Source organism: Peromyscus maniculatus, chromosome 21 (assembly GCF_049852395.1).
Source record: "Peromyscus maniculatus bairdii isolate BWxNUB_F1_BW_parent chromosome 21, HU_Pman_BW_mat_3.1, whole genome shotgun sequence".
Classification (NCBI taxonomy): domain Eukaryota; kingdom Metazoa; phylum Chordata; class Mammalia; order Rodentia; family Cricetidae; genus Peromyscus; species Peromyscus maniculatus.
Window position 1 is genome coordinate 29,377,830 of NC_134872.1, and position 19,998 is coordinate 29,397,827.

At 49.5% G+C, this 19,998-nt stretch overlaps 1 protein-coding gene across 1 annotated transcript in view; it reads right to left on the reverse strand.

The window, feature by feature from the left end:
• Sh3rf3 (SH3 domain containing ring finger 3) overlaps positions 1–19,998 on the reverse strand; it is a 303,375-nt gene that overhangs the window by 41,272 nt on the left and 242,105 nt on the right. The window contains exons 6-7 of the mRNA XM_042265670.2: positions 11,349–11,519; positions 6,700–6,959 (exon numbers count right to left, since the gene is read on the reverse strand). Of these exons, the coding sequence (XP_042121604.1) occupies positions 6,700–6,959; positions 11,349–11,519 (431 nt within the window). The remainder of the gene's footprint in view (positions 1–6,699; positions 6,960–11,348; positions 11,520–19,998) is intronic.

Genomic DNA, 19,998 nt, shown 5'->3' on the forward strand with positions numbered 1-19,998 from the left:
AACATAATATTTTCTAGTTCTAGCCATTCACCTCTAGATGTCATGGTTTCATTTTGTGGAATCCCTTGTATACATGTACCACATTTTCTTTATCCATTCACCAGCTTAGGGCATTTGGGTGGATTCCATTACCTAGCTATTGTGGAAAGAACAGCAATGAAGATGGCTGAGCAAGTATCTGTGAAGTAGGGTGGTAAGAAGTCCTTTGGGCACATACCAACGAGTGGGATGGCTGGGGCATATGGGAAATTGACTTTTAGCTTTTGGAGATTTCTTCACACTCATCGCCAGAGTGCCTGTACTGGTTTTCAGCCCCACCAACAGTGAATGAGTATCTCCCCTTTCCCATACCCTCTCCAGCACTGGTTATTGGTTATTTTCTTGATCTCAGTTTTAATTTGCATTCCCTTAATTGCTATGTGTGTTTAATACTTCTGAGGTACAGCTTAGGCATTTTTATTTCTTCTTCTGAGAATTCTCTGTTCAGATCCATAGCCCGTTTTTTAAAAAATAGTTTTTTGTATATTCTGGGGCATGAACCCTTTATCAGATGTATTGCTGGAAATGATTCTCTCTCACTCTGGGGGCTTCCACTAGATTGTTTTCTTTGCAGAGTTTAAAACTCTCTTTATCTGTTTCTTTTTTTTTTGTAGTTGCTATAGCAACACCTTCAGTTCATTAATGTTTTTTGTTGGGCACCGTCTAATTCCATTGCACTGTTTTTATCCTAGAAGTTTAATTTTCCTTTTCAACATCACTTTCCATTCTCGGCTTTATGAATGTATAGAATGTAGCTCTCTGTTTCAATGTCTTCAAACTCCCAATTTTCAAAAACCTGGTTGATTACCAGTTGACTGGTTGTGGGCTGTATGCTCTGGCCTGTTTGTACAGCTAGTGATTTGATTTTTTTTTTTGCATAACCAAAATGTTGATTTCTATGTTTTTAAAGAGCTAGGTATTTCTGTATACCAGTAAATATCCCTGAGTTTTGTCTGGTCCTGTGTTTAAATGAATTGGAAGCAGTCTGAGCTTTCTGATCCTTGCTTTTCCTGTGTATTGAAACTGGGGCTGTGCTCAGTTCCCATTGGTCTCGCAAATGTGTGGAGGGTTATTCTCGCCCCCCCCCCAGCCCCCGTCTGACTGGGAAAGCAGGCACTGTGTCCGGTATGTGCGTATTCTGGGGACCATTTATGCCAATCCTTTCTTCCTTCCTTTTCTTGGCATCGGGTAATGTGTTCAGATGCATATGCACATTACTTCCCGGCAGCACACAGGGCTTTCTTTCTCCGGGCAGCTCTCTCCTCGGGTCCTGTCTGTAACTGCAGTCATTGTTGCCATGCCCTGGGAGGCTCCACCTGACCTCCCTGCTGTGCCCCCGTCACTGTCCTCATGGGCCACTTTCCTTGGTTGTCCCACACCTCATGTCTCCAAAGCTGCTGCCATATATGTCTGTCTGATTTTTTGGTAGCTTTGAGTGGGAGGGTCAATCTAATCCTTATTACTTCAGCTTAATCCTTCCAGTCCGCATCTGCTATCTAAACCACTGAATGTCCTTCCCCTTCAGATAAAAACCCAGACTCCTAGACGCAGCCTGAAAGCACCTTCGTGACGTGTCTGCTCGCCTTTCTGCCTACTACAGCCTTTCTTGGTTCTCCCACGCGAACCTCTCTCACTTTCCAAATGCCCCGGGTCTCTGCCTGCTTCAGGGCTCTTGACACACCCTCTCTCTCTGTCCAAGCCCCGCTCCCCATCTACCCTTCCCCACTGAGTTCCACCAGTCCCTCAGATTTCCTGTTCGTCTCTGCAGAGGAACTGCCCATCCACACTGGACCGCTCCTCCCACACCTGGGTCCCACAATGAACGGAATGAAATTACCCCGCAGAGGAGGAACTGTTTTTTTTTCCACTGCCATGCCTTTGCCCTGCCTGGTCCTCCTGCTGAACCCTCTTCCCACCCTCTTCCCACAGCACCTACCTGCCTTCAAAGGGTCCAGGGATTAGGACCTCTTGAAAACTTTGCCTGACCTTTCCCCCACTCCCCCTCCTTTCCTCTGGGTTTGAATGAAGGAATCATTTCTCTCTGTGTTTCCTTATCATCTCACCCACGCCTCCATCATGGCACTTTCAAACTACGCTAGGAACTTGATTTCGGCCCCATCTTCCAACTGGGCAGTACCAGGGTCTGTGTGGTCTCTCCTCTGTCTCCCGCCAATCCCCGTGGAGGGAGCCCTGTGTCTACACTTCGTCTTTTCCCAGGTGCTGAGTTTTGTTTGCTTTCTGTAATTTGTTCTTGAGGAACAGTAGTCTGCATGGGGCTCGGACCCCTGAGAAGTGCTAACACGAACATGTGTTAAAGAACCTGAGCACTATGCAGAGGGGTTCCCTCCCTTGCAGAAGGGAGGTAGGTACATTAAGAATTGTAAGGGAGGTGCGGTCATATCGAATGCTATGGCCAATGCAATTAAACCTCTGTCAAACTGCCTGCCTTCGGCGCCGGTGGAGAACATTGTTGAAACGCCTCCCAACTCAGGGCTAGGAGCTGCTGAAATGGGCAATTACCGCCGAGAACAATCCATTACTTGTACTGTCAACAGTGTTTCACTCCCTCTAAATGCAGAATGAAGTGGGAAATGCTGTGGGAACCTCGTGGCATTTAATGTACTGATATGCCTTGGTAGGGGCCATTCTTTAACCTGGCCGCGACAGCCACACAATGGCACAGGGACAAGCATTAGGTTAGAGCACTGGGGGAGCCACTTAGCCATCCCATGTCTCACTCTCCTCCCATGTAAAATTAAACCGATAGAAGAGAATGCTTGTCACACCATCGCGGTTGCTATGGTGATGGACCGTGCACAATGTTGCGCTGCCCCGAGCCAAACCAATTCCTTTTGATACTGCTTGTCATTGCACGCAGGAGTAATGACTGGCAGGGCTTCATTTTCCTTTTGAATTGGGAGAGCTTCTAGTGAGGCTCGGTGTGGAGAGGCCATTATTCTGGCTACTTGGTGCAGATAACCCATGACTGCTGTGCCAACAGGGCCGCTCAGCTTAGACACACTTCTGGCATGCTGGCTGGGCTGAATGGATGGTGAGATATTTGTAACCAGAAGAATGGTAGCACCCTCTAGTTCAGCGTTTTCAAGCTCAACATCTTGGAATGCTGCTGATCAGTCTGGAAACTCAGCTGAAAATCATTAGCCAGACACAACAGCTGTACCTTGAACTTGAGGGTACCAAGGGCCAGCAGCCTAATGCCTTACACATTAGTGTAAGCATGACTGGTTGGAGGGATGGAAGAGGGGATGAGGGGTCTGGGAGAAGGTGAGATGGCTGCAGAGCACTTGTGATGTACACGGCGATGCTTTCAGGTCGCCACAGGCTAAGGTTGCAAAATATAGGTTCGAATTTTGGCTAATATAAACAAACACAGGTATTTGTGAAAGACAGACGTGGATAGTTACAGGTTTCTCTGGTTCACTGGAGGTGGGCTTAGGGGCTTCCCAACAGAGTAGTGCCTAGAAAACCTTTCTTGGTGCCAGCTCTGATTCTTTTAGACATGGATATCATGGTGGTTTTAAAGAAAATGGCCCCAAGGGGAGTGGCACTATTAGGAGGTGTGGCTTTGTTGGAGGAAGTGTGTCACTGTGGAGGTGGGCTTTGAGGTCTCATATATGCTCAAGCCACACCCAGTATCTCAGTTCACTTCCTGTTGCCTGCCAATCAAGATGTAGGACTCTCAGCTCCAGCACCATGTCTGCCTGCACGCCACTGTGTCCCACCATGATGATAATGGACTAATTCTCTGAAAATGTTTTCCTTTGTAAGAGTTGCTGTGGTCATGGTGTCTCTTCACAGCCATAGAAAGCCTAACTAAAACAGACACTATCATAAAATTCATAAGAACTTCACTCTGGACTCGCTGATGATGTTGGATAGCAGTTATCTGAGTCCATCCTTTCTCACCGATGGTGTTACCAGAGTCCACCCTGTGCCCACTGAAGACAACAGGCACCACTGATGATGCACCAGAGTTCTGTCCAGTTGTCCCTTAAAAACTGAATATTTCAATCATTCCTTTCACTCCCAAAAGGGGATCTACATGGCTCCTTATGTTTTCTTTTCCCAGGGAAAGCATGTACAGGACTATGTATCCCCAGACCCCGATCTGGGAATACAAGTACATGTATCCCCAGAGGGTCAGGTGCCTCTTCCCTACTAACAGAAACATGGGCCTGTGAAGCTGCCTTCTGCCATATGTGAGATAGAGAAAGAGACAGGGACAGACAAAGGGAGTGAGAGAGAGACAGATATCACTCTCACATTGGAATATTGTTCCAAGGCAGCTAGAGCCCCCAGGGTTCACCATACCCATTGTATCTCTCAAAGCTGTGTGTGTGAACCTGGCTTACCATCTTCCCATAAGCTACTTCCTCTGGGCTGGGCATGAGACTGTCATACTCCCAAGTTTTAGAATCTGGACTCTGGACTTGGTAGATCCCTGAGTCCATCCCTGGAGTTCCTATCTCAGACAGAACTACCATGCCTCATGAGTTGCTCATTGCCCTATGCCCATGTGGCAGGATCAGACCCCTTGAAGCTGCTTACCCTCTCTGGTTGGCTCCTGTTTTAGGACCAGGCTGCACACCAGGTCTCTTCCTTGTGCCATGGTGGCCTTGATAAAATGTTATACCCTGGTTTAAGGTCCCTCAGGACACCTGCACAGCCTTCGAATCCCACACTTCTTAGAATCTTTAGTGATGGCTCCTGTTGCTCTGTTCCTTCGCATGTGTTAGACATTCTGATCCTCTACAGATAGCTAAGAGTTGTTGAGTACATATTAATAGCACCCACACACAATCAGCCTAGGCAGAGAGCACGCCCTATCTTCCCATTTTACAGGAGGAGAAGTTGAGGCTCTAGCAATGTTGGCAGCCCCAGCATTTGGATGCAGGCCTGTCTGCTGCTCAAGCTCCTGCCTTCAACCAGGCTGTTGTATACTCTACCTGTACAGAACTGCAGTTGTCTTCTCTTAGAAGGGGCTATCTCAAGACTCACTTTACCTCAAACCACACCGTTAGTACTAAACTATATATACTATGTTTTTTCTATGCATACATGCTTATGGTATGCTTTAACTTATAAAGTAGGCATATTGTGGGATCAACAATAGTAACTAGTAATAAAATACAATAGTTATTACAACTATTATAGTAGGTTATGTGAATATGGTTCCCTATCTCCCTACCCTTCTCATTACACTATGCTTACCCCGTTTGTTGACCATGGGCATCTGTAACCACATGAAAGGGAAGAAAATGGTCCTTACAGACAGTTGCATGAAGATGCTACCTTCCACAGCTCCCCCCGTCACCTCAAGCATGTCCTTTCTCCTTCCATGTTTGAGTTTCATGGCTGTCCATTCTGGCACTAGCTCATCCTCAGGAGTTTTCCCCGTCCCCGGTCTTTCCCACAAATCCCACCTTGACCTTGCGGCCCTGGGACTCGCAGCCTCCCGCCAAGATGTCATCAAAATTAGTGGGTGAGAACCCAAGAGTAGAGATGACATCCCATCTAGCGAGCAAGAGCGATGACTGCAATGCCCTCAGAATGACCCGCATCAAGTTCAGACTGCAAGGATTCGCCAGCCCTTCCGGCCCCATGTGAGCCTCCACTTAGGAGTGTGAAGGCAGAATATCTTTTGAGTCTCAGGCCCTATGGGTGGGTGAATGGACCACAAGTTTTGACAGAGTCACAACCCCCCCAGCACACACAGTCCCATCCATCGAGACTGGAGAAAATATAAGCATCGAGTGGTACAGTAGACTCACACACAGGAAGCTGCTTTCTGGAGCCCCTCTAGAGGACCGTGGTCTGGGCAGCTCATCTAAAAACGCTGGGCAGCTCATCTAAAAAAGAGCTCCAAAGAATTCACGTTTTTCCCCTCATCTGCACTCTGAGGAAAAGAGTTTCTTGGATGGCGGGGAAAGGAGGGAAGAGAAACATTGGGTTACACCCTGTGGCTTTGGTGTATTTTCACTGGTGAATGGCGATGTCACCGGCTCCGCAGGGCCACATTGATGTGGACTCCTAAGAGCATCTGGCCATTCATTCAAGCAGTTGTCACCAGCTCTGTGCTAAGCTTCCAAGATTTATTTCCTTCCTGTCTTTACGGTCCACCCATGGTTTCTTTTCATCTCATACCACCCCAGAGCAGACCAGCTGGTCCTTATGTTTCATCAGCCCATGGGTCGATGCTGCCCTTCTCAATAGGCTATAGAAAAGAGCTTCTCTGGCCAGCACACTCCTCATCCAACCGCTCCTGGAAGATACTCCCTCCCAGGAAACCTCAACATGCCCAGCAGTGAAGACCTCCATGGGCAGCTTGTAGTTACACCCCCGGGAAAGGCATCAGGAGGTACTTTGCCAGTCTTGCCCACCCGTGGCATCTTCTTGCATGCCACAAGACAATGTCTGTGGATCCTCAGTGCCCCTTCCACAGCCAGTGCAGGGGATCAGATGGCAGGCACACATATTGGAGATCAGAGATTCCAGGTTATGGGAAGCAAACCCGACCCTCCCCACATGCTGGCTGGTGAGAGACCTCGCCTAAAACAGAGCTCATGATCTGCCCCCCCCCCCCCGGAGCGCCCTACTGGATTCCTGTCAGGGAGAAGCCCCGGGAGTCTGTGTCCATACCTGTTGGGATGGGGGTGCTCCCGGCTTGGCTGGCTGTTGGTTGAGCAGAGTGCCGAAGGCAGCCACCTGTTGGTAGGGAGGTGGCTGCTGGGTGCTGCATATGGTCCTGCAGTGTGGTGAGGGGCAGGGCGGGCCTGGTGGCTGTGGCTGGGCTGCTCAGACTGCCACCGCCAGGGTGCATAATGGTGGCCATCCCCTTGGCCAATGGAGACCCTCCGAGCACATTATTCCAGGGTGACCCAGCCCCTCCTCCAGGAACCCTGGGGAAGTAAGCAGAACCAAGCAAGTGAGTGGGCTCGGGTAAAATCAAGCCATGTGCCACGGCAAAAAAACATCTCTGACCTATAGGCTCTGAGAGGTCAAGGTCAGTGGTCCATGGAAGTCCTAAGACAATATCAAACCAACGCTTTTGTTAAATAATGTCCAGAGGTCAAGCTGAGCAGCAGAGTAGCTTTGACTGTGCTATGTGCTTCTAAATCTTACTAAAAAGATGGTGGACTCTCATGTCTCACAAGACTGATACTTTTGGAGCATGGTGGGACAGGATGGTGGCTTCTCCTAGACATGTCTTCATCTGATTTCTGCCAGCCACTGAATATGGGCACAGGCGCAACACCATTATCCCCTGAAAACATCAGGGAACTTGCAGCTTTATACCTGAGACACTGTCACCCCAAAGCTCCCAGATGCAACCACTCTCCATAAGATGAGCACAGCAGCTCTGGAAATGGCTTTTAACTCTATCCATGCATTTGCCCTGGCACTGAGGATGGCGTTCGGGGCTCATGGGTTTCTGTGGGTTGTGGTTAAGTGGGGTTAAAATGTGCCAGGAGGCAAAGTCCAATTCCCATTCCTTTAGAATTTCTCTCTTGGGACAGTGGAAGGCATGATGGGAGAAGAGTGGTTCTGCCCCACGCCGACGTTTCCTGGGCCAGGTGCACTCTTACCTCCCTGTAGCCTGGGTGGGGACTTCTGTTGTTCAAATCTTAGATGGTCTTTTAATAAAAAACAGAGAGCCAGATATTGGGGTGAAAGTGGAAAGATAAGAGAAGCAGAGCAAGCTTTATTAGGGTACATAGTATATCACCACATACTTCCAAAGCAAAGAGCCCTGGAGAACTCAGAGTGTCTGTGTAGCAGCCATGGGGAAGAAGAAGGGCCTTCCAGAAAGGGGACCCCTGCTCAGGGGTTACCAGCGCTTTGGTCCTTCCCCAGCCTCAGAGATATTCTGAAATTTGCCTCTAGTGAATTGTGGTGATATTTTATTTGTGCTCTAACAAGTAAAACTTATCCGGGGATCAGAGGACAGAGCCAGCCACTGGATTAGACATAGAGGCCAGACAGTGGTGGCACATACCCTTAATCCTATCACTCAGGAGGCAGAGATCCCCATCTGGGTCTCTGTGAGTTCAAGGCCACACTGGGAACAGAGCCAGGCGTGGTGGCACACACCTTTAATCCCAGCACTTGAGATCTCATGTCTTTGCTTGGGAAAGACACATGCCTTTAATCCCAGGAAGTGATGGCAGGAAGCAGAAAGGTATATAAGGCATGAGGACCAGGAACTAGAGGTTTTTAAGCAGTTCAACTGAGACCCTCAGGGGTGAGGACTCAAGAGTTTTTCAGTCTGAGGGTTTGTGGAAACAGGATCAGCAGAGGAGTTGTCAAGGTGAGGTTGGCTGTGGCTTGTTCTGCTTCTCTGATCTTTCAGAATTTACCCCAATATCTGGCTCTGGGTGTTTTTTTTAATTATTAATAAGACCTTTTAAAATTCATGTTACAATGAATGAGTTGCCCTGCCAATGGACCAGTCTACATCATGGATTTTAACCACTGATGTAATGCCATGCTAGATCTTTACAAACCAAAGAGATGAGCTTCAAAGTATGGGCCTTGTGCTTGCAAGGCTATGTTAACAAGGCTGAAGGCAATGGACTGCACATGTGCCTCGTGCGGCAGCCGAGACCCCCCTTCCCTCTCAGCAGCAGGGTCTGGCCAGGCCTGCTCCAGCCAGCCTGTTTTTCCTTACCGCATGCTCACACTTGTAGGAGTGTAGTACCCAAGGCCAGACTTTCCCTTTTTTTGTAAAACAAGCAAGCAAGCAAATAAACAAACAGACTGCAAACAAACAACGAGAAAGAGCCATCTGCAATGTCCTTTGTAGGTGACGGCTGTAAACAGCTCTAGTGTGTACCTCTCGGGCTCCGACTACTCTGACAGCTTTGGTTCTGCACATATGTCCCTCTGACACTTTGTCCTGAGGTTTCTGCTGGGTGGTTTTGGCAGTTTTCTGATTTGCAGTGAGGATAAGAGATGGTCAGTCTTGGGGCAGAGCAGGGGAAGGGCAGCCCTCTGCTTCTATAAATAAGATCAAAGCCAGCCTTTCTACATTGGGGTGCATGGTGGGCCTGGTTGAGAGACCCAGGTCTCTGAGATACTGATTGTGGGGGCTCCTGGCAATTCCTCCTCTTGGGGAACTACAGAAGACACTAGTGACTTCTCAGTTCTTCAGTCACCGGAGTTGGACCTGCCAGGAATGCTTTTTGGTCTCCTTGGCTCTGGGCTGCTTCTTTAAAAAAAAAAAAAAACCAAAAACAATACACCCAGTAGAAGACAGATGGGCTCAAGGGAAGTGGGCAACGCATGAGGTACACAGACTGAAGTGGCCCAGGCCATCCAAAGACTTCCTGATTCATTCCGGTTAAGTCTTCCCATAGCCAAGTTCCAGCAGGATTTAATCAGAACCACCAGATTTCATTGACTTATTCAACCTGCACTATTGAGCAGTTAGTATATAGTATATAAATGGCATTCAGTGAGCCCAGTGTACAGAACCAGAGATGGCTGCTGTGTCAAGGGCCAGCAAGCTCAGCACACTGATTCATGACCCATAATGAGTAGCACTCACGGGCTTCAGACGGGGCCATGGGAGGAGGTTTTCCTTAGCAACTGGACTTTTTGTAAAACAAGCAAGCAAGCAAATAAATAAACAGACTGCAAGCAAACAATGAAAAAGAACCATCTGCAATGTCCTTTGTAGGTGACAGCTGTAAACAGCTCTAGTGTGTACCCAGTTTCCAAAAGAGATGGCAAGTTTCACTAGGAAGCAGAAGAGATAGGACACACTTGGAGGGAGTGAGGAGAGCCACTCCAGCTGACGAAGTTCCTCCCTCTCTGTCTGAGGGCCCCAGGCAGGGTCTTTGCCTGTATTCAGTAGGAACACGTCAAAACCCCAGGTCAAGTTGCTCTGCATGAGTAGAGTCCCCAAGAGGCTTGCTGGGGAGCTAATGTCCCAAGTAGCATGATTTAGGGTACGGGGGTTTCCTGACGGCCCCGAAGCTTCTCTTTATGCTCCTTCTCTTCACACACCTTCTTGATGGTTCCCCGAGTGAAGGATCTCTCACCACGTACCTTCCTTGTCTGTATAACCCTCTTCTCCAAGAGCCCTTCTCCTCAGGCCTCTGAACACCCTCCATGAAGCCCTGGCTGTAGACTGCCCATGCAGCCTAAGCCACAACACGAATATATGTGTCTTCCTGGGCAGTTTCTGAAGCCACTTGGACAGGCAGGCAGGCATCAGAATGGCAATGTTTTCAGCGTCTTCTTCCAAAGATACTTAAAACGGTTTATTTTCATGTCTGCTAGTGTTGCCACAGGCTGTTTGAAAGGGCTACTGTGAGTGACTCTCAGTCAGGCAGTGGACCTCACAACACAACAGAAAATCCTGACAACTCTGGGCTTTTTCTTCAGTGAATTTTTTAAATTGCTTTTCTTAGTTTATAAAAGCTATGTAATTGTGACTTGTAAAAATGCTAGAAAGCACAAGGAAGGGACTTAAAAAAATTACTCATAATGCTATCAGTCATCAACAACTGTACTTTAAGACATGTATCCCTTTCCTTTATATGGTTGTATGTGTTTTACATATACATATATATGCATGTTGTGCTCATACTACAAATATATATGTGATGTATGTATATTATACATGTGTACACATGTTATATTCACAAGGTACAAATACATAATACATGTTATGCCTATACTGCATATACACACATGTGCATTATACCTATACCATGCACACATGCACAGACACACTACATATACTCATATGCACATACTATATACATATCAAGCTCTACATACATGTACACATTGTGCACATGTGGGTGCACACACCAATGTGGGGCACACATTTTTTCATGCTTATACATATAGTATAACTCTACTGTAAGCATGCACATGACCTTTACTCATTGCATACACACACATATGAGTAGAACATGCATACTTGAAAACATCCTGCACACACTGCATATACATGCACACACACTGGCCTTGTTTACAAGCACATACACTGAAGATCTTGCTCTCTGACAACCTTCCCATCCCACTCCCCAACTCAGCTGCTGTTGCTTGCTCCAGCTCCTGCTACCATACTTATCCCCTGGGTAGCCAGTGTTCACCGAAAAGCCTCGTAAACCAAGCATGGCAGAGGAGCCCCTCCCCAAAGGAACTCATATGTCCCCACTGTCTCTGGACCGAGTGTAACCGGGGACCCGTCTACAGTGTGGTCTCCGGGGTTTCTACAGCACCAGGGCAATGTAGGCCTTATTCCCTTCTCGATCAGGTGGCCAGGCTCTCACCTGGAGACAGGTGTCACGTAGTTGCCGGGGAACACCCCCGAGACCCCGGTTTTTAGTGAAGCTCCCTTGAACCAGCCATCCTGACACTTCTCCAGCACACGGTACATCTCACCCTTGCGCAGCTCCAGCTCATCATTCTTCTGGGGCTTGTAAGCATAGAGAGCCAGGTACCTGTGGACAAGGACGAGGGTCAGTGGGTGTCTCTGAGGGACATGATGGATGACAGAGGTGGCACAGGACAGACAGCCCGTTTTTTAGATGAACCCCACCTAATGAGTCGCTGTACCTGCAGGGTGCTCTAGTTCACAGAGAGTTCACATACCCGTTACCTGACTCAATTCTGCCACAAACCCATGAGGTGGAGGAAGGAAACAGGTGTGTTCCTAGTGCTGGTGGTCTTGTCGGGGCACACCACGACTCTGGCCCACTGAATGGCCAGGCGACAGGTGGGTAGGGTGAGGGGCTTTTTATTTTGTGTCACAGAAGGAAAGAAGCTCAGTGAGGCAGAGTGATGCCCAGTTTCTAGGACACCTCACACCTGTATCCTGGGCCTGCTCTCTGGACCTCACAATGTCCCCCCCCCCTTTTTCTCTAAGCTTTCTATAGTCTGGTATCCGAGCAAGAGGAATCTCAGGAATAATCAAGTAAACTAGCTGGGCCTGGTTTTCCCCGCCAGGTTTCTCTAGTCAGCCCGAGCTGGTCAAGAACTCTCTAAGCGCTCTTCCAGAAAGGGCAGCAACTGTCCACTTTCTAGCAGCATTCACATTGTAACTAATTATCCCATGTCTCCTTTGCTTATAAGCCTCATTTGCAGATAAGGCTGAAGAAACTTCAGCCCTTTTTGTGACACCCTACGGATGCATGCATCTCTTCCTTGCAGCACTAGTGAGCATGGAATAACCTGGCAGAAGGGTCCCCCTTCTTCTGGAGTCTAGGGAACAGCTGGACTTGGCTGTGAGAGGAACCCGCATCAGATAATTGCTTGCAGGATCCAGCCATGAAAGTGGATGGGTGCCTCAGTTCCATAGCAGAGGACAGTTGAGTCATCTCAAGAACTGTGCACCAAGACGTGGGCTCAGGGGCATGACGGACCCTGTCCTGTGCTGCGGGATCCTAGAAGCTCCTATAGTACCGTATCTGGGCCTGCTAGACCCCCAGTGTCCCTCCTGCACCCCGACTCTGCAAAGGCCCTTCCTAGGAAGTGGAAGGAGAAAGAGAACCACTCACTAGAATTTAAGTAAGGATGAAGGAGGCCCCGAGGAGGAGTCTTGAACAAGGTGAGAGTCCCATGGAGACGAAAGGTCTCCCCACCTTCTAATCTGTCTTTCCTCTGCAACCCGCTGACCTGTGGGCCCTCCGGTTCTCGTCAGTGGGGGCTCAGTGTCCCCAGTTTATATGCTTCTACCCCTAGGGTGAAAGCCAGGAACACCAATGTCTGGGAGCACCCTGGGCTTCTGAGAGTAAGCAGCCATCAGGAGAGGACCCTCCTCCCCAGGGACATGTAGATCTAGTGTCCACCCCATGCCTGTGACAGATGAGAAAACCAGAGTGTGATCCTTGTCCTTAAGTAAGACACAGGAAGACTGCATTTAGACACTGCGCTGGCTAGTTTTATGTCAACTTCATACAAGCTAAAGTTATCTGAAAGAAGGGCACCTCAATTGAAAAAAAAAATGCCTTCATATGATCTGGCTGCAGGGCATTTTCTTAATTAGTGATTGATGTCGGGGGAGGCATCCCATCGTGGGCGGTACCACCCCTGGGCAGGTGGTCTTGGTTCTATAAGAGAGCAGGCTGAGCAAACCATGATGAGCAAGCCAGTAAGCAGCACCCGTCCGTGGACTTTGCATCGGCTTCTGCCTCCAGGCTCCCGCTCTCACTGCTTTTTATGATGAACTGTGAGTGACATCAACCCTTTCCTCCCCGGGTCGCTTTCAGTCCTGGTGTTTTATCACAGGAGTAGTAACCCTAACTAAGACACTCATCAAGTCCGAGATGTGCTGTATATGCGCCGGGGGGAGAGGGTAGTTTCCCTGTAACAGGTGTTGAGGGCCGAAACAGGAACAGAGACAGCTATGATGCAGGACTGTGTAACAGTGACACATGATGTGAACCTGCTGTCAAGGAGACATAAAGTGAAAATCCCCGGCTTAAGCTGTCCCCCTTCTGTCCCTTTATGACGTCAGATCAGTTTGTGACTTTGGCCACAGCAGAATGCTAAGAAGGGTGATTGATGGCTCCTTGGAGCTGTGTGGGTCTCTAGACGGTTAAAACCCCACCAGGTTTACGTATATGCCCTTGATGGTAAAGGAAGTGGTCCAGGGGCTCATCTACTGCCTGTAGGGGGCAGGGCCCAGGCTGCTCTTCCCTATTAAAAAAGGCTTGAGGACCATTTCTGTTTGTCTCATTGCCAGTGCTGTGCAGAGTCCGGTGGGTACAGAGGTGAACTGTGGCCCCCATAACCTGTTCTTTGCCAGAGAAGTGTCTGTGGGTTAGCCCTGGGCTGAAGCCAAGCCACATATCTGGTTGCTGTTGTCTTCAGGGTCCACCTGCACAAAGCATGGACTCCTGGGGTCCCTGCTGTGTGTGCACACGTGGCCTCAGGTCACTGGACATGAAACACGTCTGTGAGAAAGCGTCGCAGCTCCCCCAGGCACTGCTGCCAGGCCTCTCAGCAGGTTTTGCTCGAGTGTCAGGAAATGCTTTGCTGACTCGGAGGCGCTCCGCCGGGGGAGCTGCCTATAGGAGTTTCCATTTTTTCAGGGCTTCCATTTTCTCCTCTCCCTCACTCCTCCCCTGGCCTTCTCTCCTGATTCCTATGTGGTCTGAGGGAATCGGAGCAGCTGTGTCCTCTTGACACAGAACTCCCCTAGCAGGATGCAGCTGCTGCCTACATGAGGCCCTGCTTACCTCAGGAGGGGCTGAGTGCAAGTTCAGGGGCCTGGAGGAAGGGGAGAAGCAAACCTTGCTGGTGTGTGTGTGTGTGGGGGCAGTGCTCCTGGGGTTCAGTGGAAATGTCACACAGGCTCCTGCCTCAGGATGCTTTTACCACCATCTACCTGTATCCCTTACCCACCACACCACGTGCTCCAACAGGACATGGAGTTTTATTTAACTGATGGTTCAAGGCTTTCTCCTCACTGCCGGACATTTGCTACATTCTCAACAAATACTTGCTACAGTAAAGCAGGAGTCCTGGCTGGGAGTCTAGGAGTGAGAGTCCTCTGCATGTGTGCATTGTGGGTGTGGTGACCCTGTGCATATGCGAGAATGCGGAGCTATGAACAAGGAAGGCCAGCTTTAGTCTACAGAGGTGCCTCCTCCTGCATCAGGATGGAGCGATCTCTGGTCACTTCCCTGCTGAGTAAGGAGCCACTCAAAGGAGTCCAGCAGCCTCAACACCATTTAAATCCGAGCACGGTCAGTGGTTTTCAGATAGCATTTCTTATCCTCTCTGGGAAGTCACTGCGTTACAGAGTGTGAGCAGCTGTGATAAATGGCTACCAAACCTCTGGAGGGCCTTAAAGGAACAGCTGTGCAGTAGCTGAAGGCCGTTTCCTTTTTGAGATGATCTTTTACTCAGTATTTTAGGATCCCTTATATGATTTAACGGGGCAAGGACTTTGTAATTATTTCCCAGCATCTGAAGGGAGTTTGTATCTTTTCCTACAAACACTGAAAGTGAGGACTGTTTATCAGTAGCTTCAAGTCATCTTAAGACCTTTAAAAACCAGAAAAGGCCTCTTTCAACATGCCGAGTTTCCCTAAAACACTGGTGTGGTTCCTAATGAGATAATAAGGCAGGGGGATGGAAAACGAAAAGATGAACATGGCTGCGCATTCACTGTCCTGTGTGCCTACCTGGCACTGAGCCCGTAGGCACCACCATGGAGCAGAGACCCGGCTTAGTGCCTACCCCTTCACTTTCTTCAGTACAGAAGCTGCCAAGAGGCGCATCATTTAGGTTTTCGGAAATACAGATTTGTATTTCATGCTGCATTAAGCCTCTGCACGTAGGGCGTGTTGCTGCTTAGGAGTGAGATGCCCGAGGAACTGAGTGTATGGCATGCTCAGCCATACGGACAGCGTTGAGGTTCTGAGGTCTAGGAGGAGAGACGTGTCCTTCCCAGGTGCTGCCGACCTGAGGACCCGGTGTGCCTCACTCCTCACAGCACGGCCACCAGTTTGACTTTGAGACCTTATTGATCAGGTGTCAGCCCTGCAGAAGTGTGGCCTCACCACAGGGCAAGGGGAGGGCACAGCGACCCAGGGTCTGCTGTACACTAGACACAAGGACTCACATAGGCTCCACATGGGCCCTGAGGTTTCACAGCTGGGGAAGCTAAGGCTGGAAAAGCCTGAGAATCGGCCACTGTTTTTGGGATTTAGGAGCTTAGCATGGCCCAGGGGTGGGGCCAGACACTGCGAGAGCCTCAAGCCTGGGTGAGCATGGCATGGGGTAGGCTTAGCACTGGAGTCAGGGATGCCACCTGCCAGCTCCGAGTGCAGGCCCTACAAGGCTCGCTGTGTAGGGGAGTGCTGTTTGGATTGCAGCAGGACACTGACATGATTGGCCTTTTAATGTTTTCAAAGATTTACTTTTAAATTACTTTTGTGTGTGCTCACGTGTTTGTGTGTGTGTGTGTGTGTGTGTGTGTGTGTGTGTGTCTGTCTGTCTGTCTCTCTCTCTCTCTGTGTGTGTGTACACATGTAGTGTGTTGGCAGAGACTAGAGGTGTCAGAGTCCCTGGCGATGGAGTTACAGGCAGTTATGAGCCACCCATTGTGGGTGCTGGGAGCCAAACTTAGTTCCTCTGCAAGGGCAGGGCAGTTCCTGCTTAGCCTCTGAGCTGGCTCTGCATCTTTCTTTTAAATTTGCTTTGCTTGATGAGGCCCTACCAAGTCTTCCACATTTGGCCCATAGGTAATCCTTGCTGGGTGGAACACAACTTCACCATAAAAAATTCATTGTACAAAATAATCTTTCTTCTTCCTTCCCTTTCCCTCTCTGGGTGCCTCAGAGGGGTGACACAAGCCGGTGGATGTGCTGGGTGGCTTCCCTGTGTGTGGCGCCCGTGTATCTGGCACGCACCTGTGCAGAGTGGGATGCTGGCTGGCTGGGCAGTGTGTCACTAAGCTTCTGGTTTCCTTTGTGCATCAGTTAGAAAGCATCCACGGAACACACATGCACACACACACACACACACACACACACACACACACACACACACACGACATGTACATAGAGAATGGTTTTAGCCATCTTCATCCAACTGGACCAGCCCCAGGGAGTCTAAGCAGCCACGTCCTGCACTGCCCACTGCGGGATTCCTAGTGACAGCCATAGCAATGTCACCTTTTACTGCTTCTTCCCACCTACATCACTCGGCTACCCCTCCTGGTCTGTGTGGGTAGATATCCCTCGTAGTGCACATGTGCCTAGAGTCTGGCATGGAACTAGGGATACACAGGTGTACTTGTGGATGGTATGGTCCTCATCCTCCTGGCTCTCACTTTACACCCATATCAGAAGGCTTTAGAAGCTTGACACAGTTCTCCGGGCAGTCTCCCACCACATCCAGATCAGCTGGGCCACCATGTGTTCAAGCGATCACCTCCACAAATGCACAAAGGCTGACATTGAAAAAGGCAACTACAGGAGGGATTGGCACGTTACCACCCTACAGCCTGGATGTGGCTTTTGTGCCAGTTAGAAACGGTGCCTCTCAGGAGCAGCTGGCCAAGGAAACGTCCCTGCTGGCCTGAAGCTGGGCCTGTAGTTAGAGGCTGGATGTCAGCTCTAACTCCTGGGCCTGGTGTCCCAAGGCAGAGCTCAGACTGGGCAAGCTGGCAGCTGCGATGACTAAGTGTGGCACTGTGTGTCCACGTGCAACTCGTTTGCACATGCTCTGCTCGCTCGCCCGCCCGCCCGCCATGTGCATCTTCAACGAGCTCTTTGCTTGCTGCCGTCTGCAGATTTCCCTTCCGTCCTAACCGTGGAGTGAATCAGACTCTTCCGGTGCCCCTGCTCATTCCACATTCCTTCTTCTCCAGATGGTGGCTCGCTCACGTTCCTCCGTTACTGAATGAAAAGTCTGTTCCCATTGCTCCTTCAAGGGGTCCCGCTTCTGCTCCTTTCTTTATGAGAGCCACCCGGGTACAGGTGGTGGAGACGTGCACCCAACTATCAACTGTTGTGGTCCAAGGATGGACGCCGCCGCCGCCGCCGGGTGGACTAGGAACTAGAGATGGTGGTTAAGACCTGTGCAGGCGCGCTCTCTACATAAACGGAGGCAGCAAGGACGCTGAGTGAGCAAGTCTGCATGGGAAGGCTAAATAAGTCCTCCGGAAGGACTGAGCAGGCTCTGGCACGGAGAGGTGAAGAGGCGACTGACCTCATGCGCCAGCTGCCGTGCACTCAACTGAGGGCAGACGTTAGCCTGGTTAGGAAAACCAAAGCCACAGGCAGAGAGGAGCCAGTGCGGTGCTGCCCACTGTGGCCAAAGCTGACCCGGAAACTGGCCTCTAAGATATTTCTGGGGAACAATATCCAAAGACTCATATTCCTTTAGAACAGTGCTTCTCAATCTTCCTAACGCTGTGACCCTTTATTACAGTTCCTTATGTTGAGGTGACCCCCAACCATGAAATTATTTTTGTTGCTACTTCATAACTATAACTTGCTACTGTTATGAATCGTAACGTAAACATCTGTGTTTTCCGATGATCTTAGGTGACCCCTGTGAAAAGGTCCTTTGACCCGTATGTTGAGAACCACTACTCTAGACTGACCCGGCCTTACCTAATGATATTAGTAGGTCCTGTGACTATAATGGCAACCAGAGCTGGCTGGTTGATGAGTCTGTGATACAGGATACAGTTTCCTGAGCTGGGCATGGCTTCAGTCTTTCTCAGTATCCTAGAACATGGGACTCACATTGTTCTTCACGGTGGATTAGTGGCCTTTGGCCATCAGAATGGATGGTGCTAGGGTGAAGGAGAGTGTTAGCCTACAAGGGATTCTCACTGCCATGCAAAACACTGCATGTGACCAGTGCTAACCACTTGATTCAGTGACCCAGCATCCATCCAGAACTACGGGCTTCTGTTCCCCCGCGCTTCCTTTTCCTGGCCCAAGTGACAGGCTCTCTTCTTCCTGTCCTTTTCGGACTCCTTGATGTTGCCCACGTGGCATCTGGGGAGTCACCTGCAGTAGGAAGCATGTGGCTTTCCTGATAAGTGGTGACCAAGTTCTTTGCTCCATACAGTTGTCCTCTCCTAGGAGTCAGGACTGTCCTCGGCATGGGCTGGCAAGCTGGTGCTGGAAGGCAGACACCCCGCACCCGACGAAGCACATCACGGATTGGTTTACGAATCCGAGGCTTATGCTGTGCTGGCTTCTCCAGTCCATGGCCTGTAGCACCACTCAAATGAAACGTCTCACACTGGGTTGCTGGATGAGCGGTCTCAGTGGTCCGGTTATCTTTTCCCAGCTTCCTCCAAGTTAGTGCTGCTTACCCTGATCCCCGTGTGCGCTCTCTGCCTCCTTCACATCTGGCTTGAAGATGTCCATGGGGAAATTGAGGCAACAATCCACTTTTCTTGCATTTAGGGGTACTCCATTCACCTGTGTTCCCATCACATTTTGGACCCTTAAGAGGGCTTGGCTCTGACCTGGGGCATGACCTCCAGTGCCTCTGGAATCATGGCCAGCAGATTAGCCAAATGAAAGGCATTTAAACTCAAGAGTTAGAATTACAGAACAGCAGAAAAGGAGAGGGAAGGCACAGGGGTGAGTCACTGTCTCAGAGGAGCTACACCTGCATGCGCTGTGTGTGCAAACTGAGAACCTTCTTGTGCCAGATCCCGAGGAACCTGATGACCTTTTCTATAAAGGCAAAGACCTGTCACCAGTCACTGGCCTGACCTTTGGATGACAGTCTGTTGTGAAACACTGTCCTCCAGGCATGACATGGCTGTTACCATCTTAATCACAGCAGCTGATAACCTGCAGGAAACCTCTGTAAAACAAAGCCTGTTGACAGCCTGTGGTTGGCCCCCATCAGCTCCTAGAGAGGGGCACTACTGGGAGGTGTGGACTTGTTGAAGAAAGTGTGTCACTGTGGGGGCGGCTTTGAGGTCTCATATATGCTCAAGATACTGCCCAGTGTCACAGTCCACTTCCTGTTGCCTTCTGATCAAATGTAGACAGCACTCCGTGAGCCTACATGCTGCCATGCTTCCTGCCATGATGATAGTGGACTGAACCTCTAAAACTGTAAGTGAGCCACCCCAATGAAATATTTTCCTTATAAGAGTTGCTGTGGTCATGGTGTCTCTTCACAGCAATAGAAACCCTAACTAAGACACAGTCCCTTAAAGAAGGAGGGGGTGAGAAGGTCGTTAGATCCTCACCTAAGGTCCAGCCATTCCCTCCCTCCTGTACCCTTTAGCTGCATGTAATTCTGCATCAGAGGCATGTGGTGTGAGGAGGTGCCAGAGCTGTGCTTCCCAACCTTCCTTATGCTGAGACCCTTTAATACAGTTCCTCATGTGGAGGTGATCCCCCAACCATAAACTTATTTTATTGCTACTTCATAACTCTAACTTTGCTACTGTTATGAATTGTAATGTAAACATCTGATATACAG